This window comes from Rana temporaria, chromosome 5 (genome assembly GCF_905171775.1).
Source record: "Rana temporaria chromosome 5, aRanTem1.1, whole genome shotgun sequence".
In the NCBI taxonomy this organism is placed as follows: domain Eukaryota; kingdom Metazoa; phylum Chordata; class Amphibia; order Anura; family Ranidae; genus Rana; species Rana temporaria.
The window spans coordinates 242,781,025-242,799,728 of NC_053493.1; the positions used below are offsets into that span (position 1 = coordinate 242,781,025).

The 18,704-nt window shown below is 45.1% G+C and overlaps 1 protein-coding gene across 2 annotated transcripts in view; it reads left to right on the plus strand.

The window, feature by feature from the left end:
- The window catches only part of CDYL (chromodomain Y like), an 88,261-nt gene that overhangs the window by 44,761 nt on the left and 24,796 nt on the right, over positions 1 to 18,704 (plus strand). For both annotated transcript variants that reach the window (XM_040353654.1, XM_040353655.1), the window contains one exon: positions 7,416 to 8,079. In XM_040353654.1, coding sequence (XP_040209588.1) covers positions 7,416 to 8,079 — 664 coding nt within the window. The remainder of the gene's footprint in view (positions 1 to 7,415; positions 8,080 to 18,704) is intronic.

Sequence of the window (18,704 nt, forward strand, 5' to 3'; positions counted from 1 at the left end):
TGCAGACAACTTTCTATCTTGATCGTATAGTATAGGATACAGGCAACATATTCATACACCATAGGTTTGGTGTCTTTTTTTTTTATTTTTATTTTTATTTTTTTGGATAATTGTGTGGAATAATATATGTGGATCTCTGTGATCATAAAAACAGAAAGGTCAGTTTAAAGGTGGGTTTAACTTGCTATAACATATGTAAAACAAAATAAAAATATTGTAATTCTGATTACCTGATATACACAACACAGTTCTGCTGTAATCTGTCCCAAACAAAAATGATTCAAAGGTTATATTTAATTCATTTTTCCTGCCACTTTCGCAGCCAAATTGGGATAATGCCTACCGTACTTTATATTTGTTTTGTGTTCTTATTTACATAGGGTAACTTAAAAGAAAAATAATAATTTGCAGTTTACCTGTTTTGGGTGTTCTTTTACGGAATCTTCAACACTATAAAATCCATCTAGTTTTCTTTGATAATGAGGGAGCTGGACAGCTGAATTTGTCATATTTAGCACTGTCTTTACTGTAAGCAGATCCTAATTATCACTTGTAAACTAGATTTGAGCATTGTTTATCCTAACAAGGGGTTAAAGGATTAGAAGCTAGACTTGCATTGCATGTTGATGAGAAGAGACTCGGTCTACTTGGGTCATACTCACAATGAAACATCTAAAGGTAAGAAAAAAAAAAAAAAACATTGGTGAATAGGAACACACAAACCTAGTGGGATTTCCTCAAATTGACTGCAAAAGTGGAACTAATTTAAATGACTGGAATGGTTTTCAAAATCTCTATTAGGCCCTCATTATTCTGTGGGCAAATATATTTTAGATGGAAAAATATTTAAACACTACTGCTATTCTTCCCAGGAGCGAGCATAATGATCAGTACAAGAGCATGTCCTACAACTTCAAACAGGTGATGAGAATTCTAGGTTGGAAGCCTAGAATTGTCTGGAAATATAAATCTGTTTTATGGGAGTGCCATAGGAAAAGTTAGAAGGAATCTTCCTTGAAATATGAAATTCTCTTGAAGCTTGAAGATTCCTAGAAATTCATTTTGGCATCAGCAACCCAAAGGGTGAAGGGGCTCCCAAATGTTAAGTTTCTAGAAGTGAGTATATGGATAAAAAAAAAAAAAGATGCTTCAAGACCAGACTTTTCTGTCATTTTTTGTTCACAAGTTTAAATCCATGTTTTTCGCTAGAAAATTACCTATAATGCCCAAACATTTATACACTTCTTTTTTTTTTTTTTTTTTTTTTTACAAAAAAAAAGAAAAAATGTTAGATGATGTTACACTGAGAAAAAACCCAGCATGTCCCGCTTTAAAATTGCGTACGCTCGTGGAATGGTGACAAACTACGGTACTTGATAATCTCCATAGGCAGCACTGTTCTTGTTAGTTTTTTTTTTTTTCACATTTTTGTAAACATAAGGCCTCTTTCACACGTCCGCTCCGTTCGTCCATCCATTACAAGTCCGTTTACGGATTTGTTATGGTTCCCTATGGGATCGCGTCCGTTAGCGGATGGAGCATCCGCTAACGTCCACGACCATCCGCGTTCGTCGGGATCCGCTTTTGCGGACGGAAGAAAACCCTATTTTTCTTCTGTCCGGCGGAACGGATCAGATGCAGACGGACAGACGGTCCGTCTGCATCCGATTCCCCATAGGGGAGAGCGGAGGAGAGACAGGGCGGTCTCTGCACTGTGTGCGGGGACCGCCTTATCCGCCGACAGCTCAGCGGGGATTACGGATGATCCCCGCTGAGCTTTTGCGGACACACGGAGCGGACACAAACGGTCCGCTCCGTGTGAAAGAGGCCTTACTTGTAGTAAAAAATAAGGATCACCGGTCCACTCTATGTAAAGATCTGGGGTCAAAAGACTCCAAATTTCTCCTTGTTTTTTCGATCTTTGTGCTTTAAAAAAAAATGTTTACTTCTGGCCTGGACCAGAAGTGATGTCATGACACGCTCCTGTCCTCCTAGGCCAGTGATGGCGAACCTTGGCACCCCAGATGTTTTGGAACTACATTTCCCATGATGCTCAACTACACTGCAGAGTGCATGAGCATCATGGGAAATGTAGTTCCAAAACATCTGGGGTGCCAAGGTTCGCCATCACTGCCCTAGGCCTTAGAGCAGTGGTCTCCAAACTATGGCCCGGGGGCCAGATGTGGCCCTTTGCTTGCTTTTTACCTGGCCCTTGGGGCATAATTCCCCCCCTGCCTTAGAGGCAATCAAAGACGAACTACTTTTTGATTACCTCTGAGATTAGCTGGCAGCACTGCTGGATCGTTGCTCGGCTATTTGAACGGTAAGCCTGATAAACACTGGCAAGCGGCTCATGAGCTGCTCGGAACACTTTAATGAGAGAGCCAGCTGCTGGCTAAAGAAAAATATCAGGGGGTTATGGCTGATGGCTTCAACTATAACCCCGGTAAACCACTTCAATGCCGCAATGTTTTCTTATGTACGTATTACGGTCTTGAAGTGGTTAATGTTTTCAATTACCACGAAGAGGACATACAGTTGGGTCCATGTATGTTTGGACATGGGCACAATTTTCATACTTTTGGCTCGGTTTGCCACCAGAATAACATTTTAAATTAAACAATCCAAATTAATTTGAAGTGCAGACATTCAGCTTTTAATTCAAGGGGTTGAACATAAATATTATGTACAAATTTTAGGAACTTCCACCATGTTTATACACAATCCCCCCCCATTTTCAGGGGCTCAAGTGTAATTGGACAAATTAATATCCTGAATAACATTTTTAATATTTTGTTGCTTTACTGTCAATGATTGACTGAAGTCTGGAACCCATGGACATCACCAAAGACTGGGTTTCCTCCTTTCTGATGCTTTTCTAGGCTCTAACTTCAGCTGTCTTCAGTTGTTTTGTTTGTGGGTCTTTCTGCCTTTAGTTTTGCCTTCAAGTGAAATGCATGATCAATTGGGTATAGATCAGGTAAATGACTCGCCCATTGCAGAATATTCCACTTCTTCCTTTTCCTTCAAAAGCTCCTGGGTTGCTTTTGGATCATTGTACTTTTTAAGCACCATCCAATCAACTTTGCTGCATTTGCTGAATCTGGCTGACAGTATACAGCATCTCTAAACGCTGCTTCTATAACATCATCAATAAACAACAATGACCCAGTGCCACCTGAAGCCATGCATGTCCATGCCATCACACTGCCTCCACCATGTTTTACAGATGACGTTGTGTGCTTTGTATCATGAGCTGTTCCAAGCCTTCTCCACACTATTTTTTCTTCCCGCCATTCTGGTACAGATTAATCTGTCAGGATCAGTGTCTAAGGTGAAAAGACACATAGGCTACACAAGGGAACTGAGACCAAACAAAGGGTGTATATGTATGTATGTATGTATGTATGTGTAATATGTGTGTGTATATGTATATATGTATGTATGTGTATATATATATATATATATATATATATATATATATATATAAACCAAACTAGGGACAATGGTACAAGGATTGCAAGGAAGTGGGATCACGACTGGGAACATAACAGAGGGAGGCAGGAGCAAGGCTAAGCAGCGAGGCAGGGACCAAAATTATGCCACGCCGGGGGAAGGGAGGAGAAGCCTTAAAGTGGAGGTTCACCCAAAAATAAATTTTTAACATTACATTCAGCCGAGTTGTCCTAATGACAATCGGCTGTGTGTGTTTTTTTTTTTTTTTTTGTCCCCGTACAAACCTTATTTCACCGCCGCTTCCGGGTATCTCCCGGAGAAGACATACCCGGAAGCGGCGGTGAAATAAGGTATGGTAGGAAAAAAAAAAAAAAACAGCCGATTGTCATTAGGACAACTCGGCTGAATGTCATGTTAAAAATTTATTTTTGGGTGAACCCCCGCTTTAAGTAGCTACCAGGCAACTGAACACTAATTAGCCTGATTGCAATAGCCTGCTAGGACCTGGGAGACACCTGCTGGTGGACACTGGAACTGCAGCAAACAGCCCAAAGCAGGATAGTGCAACCAGCAGGTGAACTTAATCCTAACATAATCTTGGTTTCATCCGTCCAAAGAATGCTTTTCCAGAACTGGCCTGGCTTTTCTTAGATGTTTTTTGGCAAAGTCTAATCTGGCTTTTCTATTCTTTAGTAAGGATGAGCTCCGGCGTGTTCGCATAGAACACGTGCAGAGCCCGCCAGGAAGTCGGCACCCGCGCTGCGCTAATCGCAGCCAGGCAGACATTTCCCGATCTCTGCAGCCGAGCATCGGACAATGTCTGCCTGGCTGTGATTAGCGCAGCGCGGGTGCCGACTTCCTGGCGGGCTCTGCACGTGTTCTATGCGAACACGCCGGAGCTCATCCTTATTCTTTAGGCTTCTGAATGGTTCCCACCTTGTCGTGAACCCTCTGTATTTGCTCTCATAAAGTATTTTCTTAATTGTAGACTTTGACAATGATACGCCCACCTCCCTGGAGAGTGTCCTTCACTTGTCTGGATGTTGTGAATGGGTTTTACTTTACCATAGAGAGGATCATCCACCACTGTTGTCTTCCATGGACGTCCAGGCCTTTTTATGTTGCTGAGCTCACCAATGCGTTCTTTCCTCAAGATGTACCAAACTGTTGATTTGGCCACTCCTTGATTTTGAAGCCTTACAATAGCCTGTTTCACTGGCATGGACAGCAATAGATTCCAATTGCAAATATCATACTAAGATACCAAGACCCCATACACCCTATTAGATTTTCTGCAGATTTTTGTCTTCAGATTTCCCAAAACCATGTAGTGCAAGGGCCTGCTTGATTGCATACACATTTAAACTCTTAGACCCCTTTCACACTGAGGCGTTTTTCAGACGCTTTTGGACTAAAAATACCTGAAAAATGGCTCCCCTGCAGTCTCAGTGTAAATTTCAATAGTTTTTATTGAAAAGTTTTGTACATACAAATTAAAGACATATAAAAACAAAAGGGTACACGTTTTAACACGTCCTAATATGTAATCAGACAGGTACCCAAAGATTGCATTGACAAACTAACACATGTCTGATTTAACCACTTCCATACCAGGTACTTACGCAGCTTCCCGCCCAAGCCAATTTTCAGCTTTCAGCACTGTCGCACTTTGAATGGCAATTGCGCGGTCATGCTACACTGTACCCAAACAAAATTGGCGTCCTTTTTTCCCCACAAATAGAGCTTTCTTTTGGTGGTATTTGATCACCTCTGCGATTTTTTTTTTTTTTTTTTTGCGCAACAACTAAAAAAAGGCTGAAAATTTGGAAAAAAATTTACGTTTTTATTTTTTTCTGTTAATTTTTTTGTAAATAAGTTTTCTCTTTCAATTACGGGCACTGATATGGCGACACTAATGGGCACCGATGAGATGGCACTGATGGACATCGATGAGGTAGTACTGACGGGCACAGATGAGGTGGCACTGATTGGCGGCGCTGGTATGCGACACTGATGGGCACACGTAGGCGGCACTGATGGGCACACGTAGGCGGCACTGATGGGCACACGTAGGCGGCACTGATGGGCACACGTAGGCGGCACTGATGGGCACACGTAGGCGGCACTGATGGGCACTCATGGGCGGCACTGATGGGCACTCATGGGCGGCACAGATGGGCACTTATGGGTGGCACAGATGGGCACTTATGGGTGGCACAGATGGGCACTGCTAGGTGCGCACTGGGCATGGATGGGCACTGTGGGGTGGCACTGATGGACACTGGGGTGGCGCTGATGGACACTGGGGTGGCGCTGATGGACACTGGGGTGGCGCTGATGGACACTGGGGTGGCAGCACTGATTGTTGCCAGTCAGTGCCCATTTGTGGGCACTGACTGGCATCTTTTTTCTTTATGGTTTTTTTTTTTTTTTTTTGGCTTTTTTGGCTTTCGCGAGTGAGGAAGAGCCATCGGCGGCTCTTCCTGTTTACATCGTGATCAGCCGTGGTTGGACACGGCTGATCACGTGGTAAAGAGTCTCCGCCGGAGGCTCTTTACCGAGATCGGAGATGCAGGGTGTCAGACTGACACCCCGCATCACCGATCGCCGCGATGCGCGCCCGGCATGAAATCCTGCAGGACGTTCTAGAACGTCCTGTCAGGATTTCATAACCACTTCCCGGACGTAAATCGGCCATAGGCCGGGCGGGAAGTGGTTAAAGGAGTTGTAAAGGAAAAAGGTCACCTTTAATGCAATCTATGCATTAAGGTGAAAAAACATCTGATGATGGCAGTCCCGCTCTCGGTCCTGAGATCCTCTTCGCCACTCAGCCTGGCCGCTGATTGGCTAGAGCGGATGGATTGAGAGCAGCACAGCCATTGGCTGGCGCTGCTGTCAATTGCATCCAGTGACGTGGCGTACCGAGGGGCGGGGCCGAGTGATACAGTGAGCGGCGCACCTGCAAGGACTCATCACCATGCAAGCTCTCTCGCATGAAGGTGATGAGTTCTTGCGGGGAGGACCAGAGACAGCCGCCGAGGGACCCCAGAACACGTGGATCGGGGCCACTCTGTGCAAAACGAACTGCACAGTGGAGGCAAGTATAACATGTTTGTTATTTTAAAGAAAAAAAATGTCCTTTAGTGAACCTTTAACTAAGACATTAGATGTGACTTAACTCATGATGCGGGCACACCATACTTTCTTTTCCCTGCATCTTTATTGATTTTCAACAGTTGTTAATACAGAAGAAAAGTATAAAAGACACTCAACGACATTTAGGTTTGGTTATCTCCATAGGCAATGATGGAGGTTCAAAATTAAATGTTCAGCATTAATGTCACCAGAGACCATTGCTGGTCTATTTATGTTGTCTATAGTCAGTCCTCGTACTGACATCAAGGACTGAGGTAAATTTAGAAAAAGAAAAAAGGATATTGAAAGTAAAGAAACTTAACTGAGTTAAACAAATGTAATACAGCCAGCGTATTTTAATGTGGTTTGGATTAAAAGTCGTATTTAGTTCCTAGGCGTTACGTACAACTCTATCCATCTCTTCCACAGATTATTGGCCTTTTGGTGTCTATTTGGTGCTAGGGCGAACATCGTCTCGTATGTAGCGTGATTGTTGGTTGTTAATATAACTTCTTGGCTTGGTGGGGTTAGCTGATCTCTCCATTGGCGCATTATCACTAGTCTTGCGCTCAAAAGAATGTGGGCGGCTTTAGTCCTGGTTTCCGGCGGTAGTGATTCTATTTCTAGTGACAAAAGTGTGAGGCCTGGTGACAGGTATTTTCATATTCAGCACTTGTGTGAGTAAACAGAATACCCCCCCTCGAGAAAGTGGCGATAGTGGGGCAAGACCACAATATGTGGTATAGTGTACCCACTGCTCCGCAATATTGTATGCATTTTTAAAATACGGTCCTATAATTTTTTTTTTTTTTTTTTTTAACCAGGTTGAAAGAATTGTCGACAAAAGGAAAAATAAAAAGGGTAAAACTGAATATCTGGTGCACTGGAAAGGATATGATAGTGGTGATGACACCTGGGAACCAGAACAACATTTAGTGAACTGTGAACAATATATCCATGAATTTAACAGGAGGCACAATGAAAAGATGAAAGACAGTAGCACAATTACAAAAGCAAACAGGACATCTCCAAACAATGCCAGAAAACAAATCTCTAGATCAACTAATAGTTCTGTTGCAAAAACTTCTCCAAAATCATTAACTCTTAGTAAGGACAGTGAAACAAGAAACGGACCACTTTCTACTAGTCCAAAATTAAGGAAAAGTCCCACTCAAGTAATTACTCTCCGGAAAAATATGGACCTCTCTCGGTCATCTATTAAAATACTTGTACCTAAAAGTCCAATGAAGAACAGGAACTCAGTAGATGGATTTGAGAATGAGTCGGTAGAAAAGTTAAATCGCATTGAACAAGAACAGGATTCTGTTGCACCTGAAGTAACTGCTGAAAAACCAGTCGGTGCTTTACTGGGACCTGGTGCAGAAAGAGCTCGAATGGGAAGCCGACCAAGGCCACCATCGCTAGTGCCTCAAATTCAACTGCCATTGACTCTTACAGCACCATCCGCTTTAGCAGTGAATGGAAAAGGCAAGTTTTTATTTTTTTTACTCATGTCTAACTGTTTTTTATGCTTTTTATTTTATTTTGTTTTAAACTTATGTTTTTACATTTTTTATATTTTTTTAAATACCATTTATATAACATTTTTATTTTACAAAAACTTTTAATACTGGATGAGCCTCAGCATGCACTGTGCACAGTTTTAATAGTCTGAAAGCAAGGTCTGTACAGAGCCTTAGACCCCTTTCACACTGAGGCGGTTTTCAGGCGTTTTAGCGCTAGAAATGGCGCCTGAAAACTGCCTCCCATTCATTTCAGTGTGACTTTTTACAGTGGGGTGGTGCGTTTGGAGGACTTTCGGAAAAATCTTGTAAGCAGCATCTTTGGGGCTGTTTGGGAGCGCTGTATACAAAATGCCCTGCCCTTTGACACGGGACCTTTTAACCCCTTCAGTCGCTAGCAGGGGATAAAAGCGTACTTGGGTGTCTCCACTGCTGACAGGTACTCCACAGTACCAGCTTGTCTCAGTGGAGCTAAGTAGTACAGGTGGTCCTAAGCAGTGTTGGTCAAAAATAGAATTGGTTAGTACAGTGCTGGTTAAAGCGGATGTGCCAGTAAAAAAAAATATTAAAAGCCAGCAGCTACAAATACTGCAGCTGCTGACTTTTAATATTAGGACACTTACCTGTCCTGGAGTCCAGCGCCGTCCGCAGCAGAGGACGAGCGATTGCTCGTCTCTCTGCTGCTCCCCCCGCCATCCTCAGTGAGGGAACCAGGAAGTGAAGCGCTCCGGCTTCACTACCCGGTTCCCTACGGCGCATGCGCGAGTCACGCTGCGCCCGCCGATTGGCTTACACGCTGTGTGCTGGGAGCCGAGTGTTCCCAGCACACAACGGGGGACAGACGGGAAGTCAGGAAAAACCCGTCTTTTGCCCGTGACGTGTGGCCGGAAGTGGGTGCAAATACCTGTCTTTAGACAGGTATCTGCACCCCCCTCCCCCCTGAAAGGTGTCAAATGTGACACCGGAGGGGGGGCGGGTTCCGATCAGCGTGAGTTCCACTTTAGGGTGGAGCTCCGCTTTAACTGTATGTAAAATTATCTCACTGTTCCCTGCGAGAGTGCTTCCAGATACTAGTTTGTATGGAATGTATTCAGGTGGAACTGTCCAAGAAATCACACGTGACAGACACGTCGGAAGTCTCTTTGCCAAATGTGGTGATGAGGAGCATTTCTGCTGGTGTGATCCGACATGTGACTGAGCAGTGGTTGGTAAATGCCTCGCTCACTAGACCTCATAAGAAGGAAAGGCCAAAAATAGATGTGGCAACAGCCAAGATTATGGCCCTAAAAAGGTCAATGGTAATTGTGACATTAAAATGTGTCAACCATTATTGAATGTTGTTGTAAATTAGGTTTTGGTTGTCGAGGATAACCACTAAAGGGTTGATGAAACCCAAAGAACAGAGGGGGTCATTTTACTAAAGGAAAATCCACTATCCACTTTGCACTACAAGTGCAAAGTGCACTTGAAATTCCACCTAAAGTGCACTTGGAAGGGCAGTCGCTATAAATCTGAAATGAGGGGAAGCTCTGCTGATTTTATTATCCGATCACATGCAAGCTAAAATGCTGTTTTTTTTATTGTCCTTGCATGTCCACCTCAGAGCTACAGCAAGTGCAATTTCAAGTGCACTTTTCACTTGTAGTGCAAAGTGGATTTGCCTTTCGTAAATAACCCCCAGAGAGTGGTTGAGGCTGGTAACCGAAATAAGGTTTGTTCTTTACAGACGGTTGCACAATTGCAGCTAGTCCGCATTGCATGACTCCAGATCAACTTTCTTTGCAAACATTCTGCAAGTTCTGGTTCAGTTATGTTGTGCAATAATCATCCCACCCCAGGGGTCACACTGGCTCTATTTTCATGCTGTATACTTGCAGGACTCTTGCTGTAGACTCCAAACACTGCAACTTTGCTCTTGCTAGAGACTTGCCCACGCAAATTTTCTACAAATTGGAAAAGTGGCAACTATTACTTGTGCTTCAAGTACTCTGCAAGTGTAAAACTTGCCGGTGAAAATGTGCAAGTTTACAGACTTATAGTTCAACACTGCCACAAATTTTGTGGCAAGTTATCCTCGCTGTCTGGGAAATTGGCCCCCTATAGCTTTCAGGAGGGTAATTTGGTGAAGGATTTCTATAGGTTTAGTAAACTCCCAAGGTGTGAGAGTGAGCCCAGTAAACAAAGGGCGGAGGGAAATGGCACAAAGCTCAGCAAGGTGGCATTTAAGGAGTTTTCCAAATGAAATAGCCCACACTTATTACAAAAAAAAAGTGTTTTAAAAATGTTACCCCTACAAAATTAAATAAAGGAAGAGGGCTTGTCTAGAGCAGTGATCTCCAAACCGAGGGCCGGATGCGGCCCTTTGCTTGCCTTTATCTGGCCCTTGGAGCACTATCCCTCCCAATGATATGAGACACTATTCTGCCATCGACAATGGAGCACCATTTCTCCCACTGACACCACCAATGGGGCACTATTCCTCCCTATGATACCAGCAATGGGGCACTATTCCTCCCCCTAATACCGGATGTTTACTCCCACTGATGCCAGGAAAATGTTCACTCCGGCTGGCCAAAGTCTGGCCCTCCAAGAGTCTGAAGGACAATAAACCGGCCCTTTGTTTAGAATGTTTGGAGACCCCTGGTCTAGAGGAAATTGAAGGAGTGCTTTGTAACTTTAATGGTACCTGACACTTAAGGCTCAGGTGTCAACTTCATGTTCAGGAAGATACCAAGATTTGTAAATTTCCTAATGGTAATGTTGCTAGTGTGGTTCCATGGAATAGGCAGAAGCCTTTGAAGCACACCTGTAAAGCTATATGGGGGTGTCTTTTGTAGAGCCCAAGTGAGTGTAGCAGGGGTACACAGAGAAAGTCATCTCAAGAGACAGGAAATTGTTTCCATTTGATGATAAAAGTTATGTCAGATAGGATCGGGCCCACGTGGGTGGTAACTGGTACAGAGGTGCCAAATCAAGGAGTTTAACCACTTAAGCCCCGGACCATATTGCTGGTCAAAGACCAGGCCACTTTTTGCGATTCGGCACTGCGCCGCTTTAACTGACAATTGCGCCCTGGCTCCCAAACAATATTGGCGTCCTTTTTTTCGCCCACAAATAGAGCTTTCTTTTGGTGGTATTTGATCACCGCTGCGGTTTTTGCACTATAAACAAAAATAGAGCGACAATTTTGAAAACAAAAATATATTTTTTCTTTTTGCTATAATAAATATCCCCCAAAAAATATAAAAAAAAACATTTTTTTTCCTCAGTTTAGGCCAATAAGTATTCTTCAACATATTTTGCGTATAAAAAAAAAATCGCAATAAGCGTTTATTGATTGGTTTGCGCAACATTTCTAGCGTTTACAAAATAGGGGATAGTTTTATGGCATTTTTATTATTATTATTATTATTTTTTTTTACTAGTAATGTCGGCGATCTGTGATTTTTATCGGCACTGCGACATTATGATGGACACTTCGGACACTTTTGACACATTTTTGGGACCATTGGCATTTTTATAGCGATCAGTGCTATAAAAATGCATTGATTACTATAAAAATTACACTGGCATGGAAGGGGTTAACACTAGGGGGCGAGGAAGGGTTTAAGTATGTTCCCTAGGTGTGTTCTAGCTGAAGGGGGGGTGGACTGACTTGGGGAAATGACTGATCGCTGTTCATACATTGTATGAACAGACGATCATGCATTTCTCCCCCTGACAGGACCGGGAGCTGTGTGTTTACACACACACAGCTCCCGGTTCTCGCTCTGTAACGAGCGATCACGGGTGCCCGGCGGTGATCGCGCCCGCCGGGCACGCGCGTCGATGTCAGGGGCGAGCGGGTGTCTCTGGCGGCGCGCGCCCCTATTGGCTGATTGGCGAGATGACCTAGATCTATGTGATCTTGCCCAGCAGAGCCAACCTGCCACCGTATAACTGCGGCGGCTGGTCGGCAAGCAGTTAAAGTGGAGGTTCACCCTATAAAAAAATTCTAACATTATAACCAGCCCAGTTCTGCAAATAAAATGACACTGACCTTTTCTTTTTTTTTTTTTCCTGTAGATATCGTTTAGCCATAGAATTCACCGCGGCTTCCGGGTAGGGAATCCCGCGGGAGTGGGCGTTCCTATTGACATGTCAATCAATTGGCATGCTAAACGACGGCGCACACTGCGCATCACGACTTCCCGAATGAAGCTCGGGTCGGCTCTATTCGGCGCCGGTGCGCAGGCGCCGAATAGAGCCGAGCCGACCCGAGCTTCCTTCGGGAAATCCGGGCGCGCTGTGTGCACCATCGTTTAGCATGCCAATTGATTGGCATGTCAATAGGAACGCCCACTCCCGCGGGATACCCTACCCGGAAGCCGCGGTGAATTCTATGGCTAAACGATATCTACAGGAAAAAAAAAAAAAAAGGTCAGTGTCATTTTATTTGCAGAACTGGGCTGGATATAATGTTAGAAATTTTTTATAGGGTGAACCTCCACTTTAAGCTGGTTTGTTCCACCCTCTGGGTCGAAAGGGGGTGAGAGGGGGAGACGTATGTGGTAGTTTTGTGAACAACCGGCACACTGATTTGGCAGGTGTATGCTGGGCTTTTAGAGGAAACCTGACTATATGGTTCTGGGCTTCAATTGAAGCGGTTTCTGCCCAGGAAACAGGAGGGCTCCACTTAGGAGAGACGGGTGGAAGCCAGAGCAGCAAGGGGGCTGCAAGTTGTGTGCAGAGTTTGTGAGAAGACTGTCTGGAGGACACAGACAGACAAGGGCCCAAAGGGTAAGACCAGAGCAGTTGTGCTGAATGTCATTTTGTTTTTTGATGGAAGAGCAATGCTGAAAACCACTGCAAGGGAAACGTGTTGATTTTGATTTCTGGAATCGTGTTGAGCTTTGTTTTATTAACATTGGGCAAAAAAAAAAGCCTTAAAAATAATTATTCTGTTTGTATTACTGTCTGTTCTTTCCCACACTTATCCTGGTAACATCCAGTATGCCAGGGTGCCATCTGGACATGAACTGATGGGAAGTTTCCCTAACGGGGACAAAGGTGTAAAAATCTGACAGTCGTCCTTACCCTTCCCCCACATCATATAAAATTGTATATATTTTTTTGTGTCTTATTTTTGGGTTTTCCTGCAGGAAAATGCCTATTTTTACTGAATGAAATGCATTTCATTTTGATTAGGAGCCTAAATAATTGTAATGTTCTAAGAAGGCTACACACGTGTTGAATGGGACCAACACAAGGAAACTAAGAAATGTGGTAAACTTTAGGCAGGACTGACAGATGAAAGCTTTAATGCAGGGGTGTCCAAACTTTTTTCAAAGAGAGCCAGATTTGATGAAGTGAACATGCGTGAGGGCCGACCATTTTGCCTGACATTCTTTGAACCATTAAAACTCAGTCTAAGTGTGTTCGTCCGAGCGCTAATACACTGCCCAACAAGAATTCTCTAGCCTTTGTGGCTGTGTGTGGTGAAGAGATGAGCTTGGGCGTGTTATTTGGATATACTGTGTATATATCTCTTTTGTGGCCCCAATGAATCCCAGAGCGCTGCTCAGGAATAAGAATGAGCTTGGGTGTGTTATTTGGATATACCTATTTATTGGCGTATAACACGCACAGGCTTAACATTGCCATGAATGCAGCCTCGCATGTGCCATGAATGCAGCCTCGCATGTGCCATGAATGCAGCCTCGCATGTGCCATGAATGCAGCCTCGCATGTGCCATGAATGCAGCCTCGCATGTGCCATGAATGCAGCCTCGCATGTGCCATGAATGCAGCCTCGCATGTGCCATGAATGCAGCCTCGCATGTGCCATGAATGCAGCCTCGCATGTGCCATGAATGCAGCCTCGCATGTGCCATGAATGCAGCCTCGCATGTGCCATGAATGCAGCCTCGCATGTGCCATCAGTGCAGCCTGATTGATGCCCATCTGCAGCCTCGGAGGGGACAGGGGGGGGGGAGGGGATGAGTGCCGATAGATTACAAACAGCAGAATCTCTTGTTTACTCGTTTACCTCTTTAATACAAAGTTCCGCCTCCTATGATAGACAGAACAGTCATTCAATGGCATCCCAGGAGACTGGACTTCCTACTACAGATGCCACTGAGTAAACAGGAGATTTTCTTCATGTAATCTGGCCCTGGGGGCCACAAACAATATATATATCTAAATCGCCACGGGGGCCCGCGGGACGGACTTTGGACATGCCTGCTTTAATGCATATATTAATTATATGCTAATTGTAATGGTGCACATTATTTTTCATAGCGGTTTTTATTGAAATTGAGAATTTTTTGAAGAGCTCTATATTGGAAATCAAATGTAATTTTCCTTCTATATATACGTCGCAAGGTAAATTTTGTCTGCAGTATTTGCTAATTAGGTGTGCTATTTTTCTATAATGTTATATTGAAGGTTTTCCTTGAATTGCTGGGGTTACTTTGAAATGTGTTTAGCCACTCAACTGAACATTCCGTTCTTATGCAAATGGTCTTTTGAAATATGTGAACTCAATAACTAAATCTTTACAAAAACTGTAACATGTTAATGTAGATTCAAAATAAGTACAGTATTTCTTAACATCTGCTGCTTTCATTAAAATACCTGGTGATTTTGCAATGAAGGTCTTTGTTTAGACACTTACTTTTACTAAGGTGACAGTGCTTGTGACTGAAAAGCCTCTGTCCCGGGTGAGTCTGTCACAATGCTCACTCCCTATGCTTCGGTTTTGTCACCCTGAAACACAGGGTCTTACAATGGAGACTATATATTGCCCTTTTCAAGGCAGTCTGGTAATACATTTTTTTCAACAGTAGACGTCGTTACCATCGCCTCCTTGGAATTGGACTTTTAGCCCTGGTTCACACTGGTGCGTTTTGACATAGCAAACCGCATGTCAAATCGGCATTTGCCGGCAATGGCACCACCCTAATCGGTGCAACGCCTCATCTGCGGCGCTGCACCGATTTCAAAAAGTAGTTTTCTCTTTCGTTCATGGATGGACACAGCCTTAATCTTGACAAAGTGGGTATTCGCCTTCATTCAGGAGTGACTAGGCAGAAACTTATAGAAAGTGTTAAACACATCACACACCATACAGTACCGCCCAGGGGTATAACGCCTCTCTCTGCATCTCGCAGATCATTTTTTTTTTCTGCCTAGCTAAGGAGAAGACATGGCTCCCTTCGGGCCCATAGGCCTGGAGATCTATTCCAAATTTAATTTTTTTTTTTATTGTTTTTGTGATCTACGATCAACTGCTGACTGGGTGACAGGCTGGATCCCAGATCCTTGTAGTCTCCCCAGTTTCGGCCATCGAGCGTGTGCCAACCGTAGCAATGCGCTGGGTCGTCCACAACATGCCTGTCGCTCTACGGGTGGCCGGTGAGCTACACGCTCCAGGGCTAGCATATGACCAGTCTATAGGGCCGAGCTGAGGGACAGAAGCGTCCCTGGTTTTGCAAGCCCAACAAGCCTGCAAACAAATCCACATCTGCATTAAGGTTTGCCCCCACCTCTCGGGTGGGGGAACGTCTTTGCGACCCGGTGGACATCGCAGATCTCCGACCGGTGGGTTTTGCAAAGTAGTTTCCTCAGGGAACAAGATAGATGGGACAGATGCTTTGGTGGCACCGTGGAGTCTGTACCGGCTAATCTATGCCTTCCCTCCTCTGAAGCTCCTTCCTCATCTGCTTCGCAGAGGGGATCCCAATGATTCTAATTGCTCCGGATTGGCCTTGGCGTCCTTGGTACGCTGACCTAGTGCGTCTAGTAGCAGACGTCCCTTGGCGTCTGCCGCTGAGAGGGGACCTGCAGTCACAAGGTCCCATACTTCATACTTCCACGCTGTAGGCAATGGCCCTTCACCGCGCACAAGCATTTTTTTGTCCGCCCAGTAAACTATCCCAGGCCAATAAAGCGCCTGCTGAGGGACAGAAGCGTCCCTGGTTTCGCAAGCCCAACAAGCCTGCAAACAAATCCACATCTGCATTAAGGTTTGCCCCCACCTCTCGGGTGGGGGAACGTCTTTGCGACCCGGTGGACATCGCAGATCTCCGACCGGTGGGTTTTGCAAAGTAGTTTCCTCAGGGAACAAGATAGAGTTTCTCTCTTGCCCACCGAACAGATTTTTCCCTCCAACCCCCAGCTTCACCCGACCCGTCGGACAGCCCTGTTTGGCGCAGTTCAGGATCTGCTGGTACGTGGGGTAATCATTCCCATTCCAGTACAGGTACGATTTCAGGGGTTTTACTCAAACCTGTTCGTAGTACCAAAGAAGGAGGGCGTTTTCTCAGGGCTCTCAATTGCTTTGTGAAGGTATAAGGATTGAGTCGGTTCGATCTGTTGCCGCTGCCCTCCATCCTGGGGACTTTTTGGCATCCTTGGACATCAAGGACGCATACTTGCATGTCCCCATATGCACCAGGCATCAGAGATGTCTGCGCTTTGCAGCCGGGGAAGACCACTACAAATTTGTGGTTCTCCCCTTTGGCCTGGCATCGGCACCGAGGGTGTTCACCAAGGTGCTCATCCCGATTCGGGCCCTACTAAGGCAGCGTGGCATCGCTATCGTGGGCTACTTGGACGATCTTCTTCTGAGGGTCACTTCAAGCTCAGATTTAGAGTTGAGCATTTCTATAACCTGTCGGACCCTCAGATTTTGGTTGGGTGCTGAACACTCAGAAGTCAGTATTGTTACCGACTCAACGCCTAGTGTATCTGGGGTTGACTCTGGACTCCTTTTTGGAGGCTTTTGCTTGCGAGTCCTGGGTCTCATTGTAGCCTCCTTCGAGGCAGTACATTTCACACTCGAGTGTTGCAGAAGGAAATTCTGTCCAGATGGGACAAGTGTCCATCGTCCCTGGATTGTCTAATCCGGGTTAGCCACCTAGTCAGGACCTCCCTGGTTTGCCGTTGGCTGACATCAACGGCATTTCTGTCCGGGAAGTCGTTCCTTCCTTTTCTCTGGATGTTGGTCACGACGGATGCCAACCTTACCAGTTGGGGGGGAGGGGGAGTCTGGGGGGTCCAGTCGGCTCAGGGGGAGTCTGGGGGGTCCAGTCTGCTCAGGGTCACTGACTCTGCAGGAATCCTACTTGCCGATCAATGTCTTGGAACTCCGGGCAATCAGGTTATGCCTCCACGTGGTCTCAGGGGCGTACAGTCAGAATCTAGTTGGAAAACGCAACGGCGGTGGCATATGTCAACCATCAAGGAGGAACAAGAAGCACGGCTGCAGCGTCGCCTGCATCCTGAGGTGGGCAGAAAGGAGTGTACCAGCCCTGTCGGCCGTATACATTCAGGGCGTGGAAAACTGGCAGGCGGACTACCTGAGTCGCCAGATGCTGGACCAAGGAGAATGGTCTCTGCACCCGGAGGTGTTTCAGCTCCTTTGCCAAAGATGGGGGCATGCCAGACGTAGATCTCCTGACGTCTCGACTCAATCGGAAGGTATTGAGGTTTGTGGCCAGGTCGGGAGACCATGGACAGATGGGACAGATGCTTTGGTGGCACCGTGGAGTCTGTACCGGCTAATCTATGCCTTCCCTCCTCTGAAGCTCCTTCCTCATCTGCTTCGCAGAGGGGATCCCAATGATTCTAATTGCTCCGGATTGGCCTTGGCGTCCTTGGTACGCTGACCTAGTGCGTCTAGTAGCAGACGTCCCTTGGCGTCTGCCGCTGAGAGGGAACCTGCAGTCACAAGGTCCCATACTTCATCCTGCTTTACAGTTGCTGGCTTTAACGGCATGGCTATTGAAAGCCAGGTGCTGAGAGACCGGGGCCTGTCGGATTCAGTGATTTCTACCATGGGAATGGCTCGGAAGCTATCCTCTAGGAAGATTTACCATTGCACTTGGAAGGCCTACATATCCATTTGTGAGGAAATAAGGTGGAATCCGCGTATTTATTTGGTTTCCAGAGTCCCTGCTGTTCTTACAGTGGGGGGGGGGGGTGGACCAAAGGCTTGCCTTAAGTACGATCAAGGGGCAGATTTCTGCCTTAAAGTGGAGTTCCACCCATTTTTTTATGTTTGTCTGTGCTGCATGCTCTAATCTCATAGTGTTCAGAATGGACAATTTTTATTTAATTTGTTGCTTGTAAATACCTTTATTTTGTAGTCCTTCCTATTTTGTAGTACTTCCTCCTCCTTATTTGCCTAGGCTATTTGCAAGGGTTTCTGGGATAGGCATCATGTTTCCCAGTAGTCCTTGCAAACCTGACTGAAACCTATTACATTGCTTGTGCACTGAGCATGTGCGAGATATGCAAAGCTGAAATCCAGGAAGTCATACAGTCTGGCTTCATGATGCCCACACTTAAGATGGCCATGGTCTATTTCTAGATTATAAACTATTTTAAATGCTGTAACAACCTAACAAAACGGACCTTAGTTTACAGACTAACTTTACTAGAATACATTAAGCTTGTGTATTACAGGGGTATTTATATTTAAAAAGTGAAATTGTGGGTGGAACTCCCCTTTAAGTACGATTAAGGGGCAGATTTCTGCCGTAACTATCTTTTTTTCAACGACCCCTGGCAGCTCACTCTCTAGTGAGTACATTTGTGCAAGGG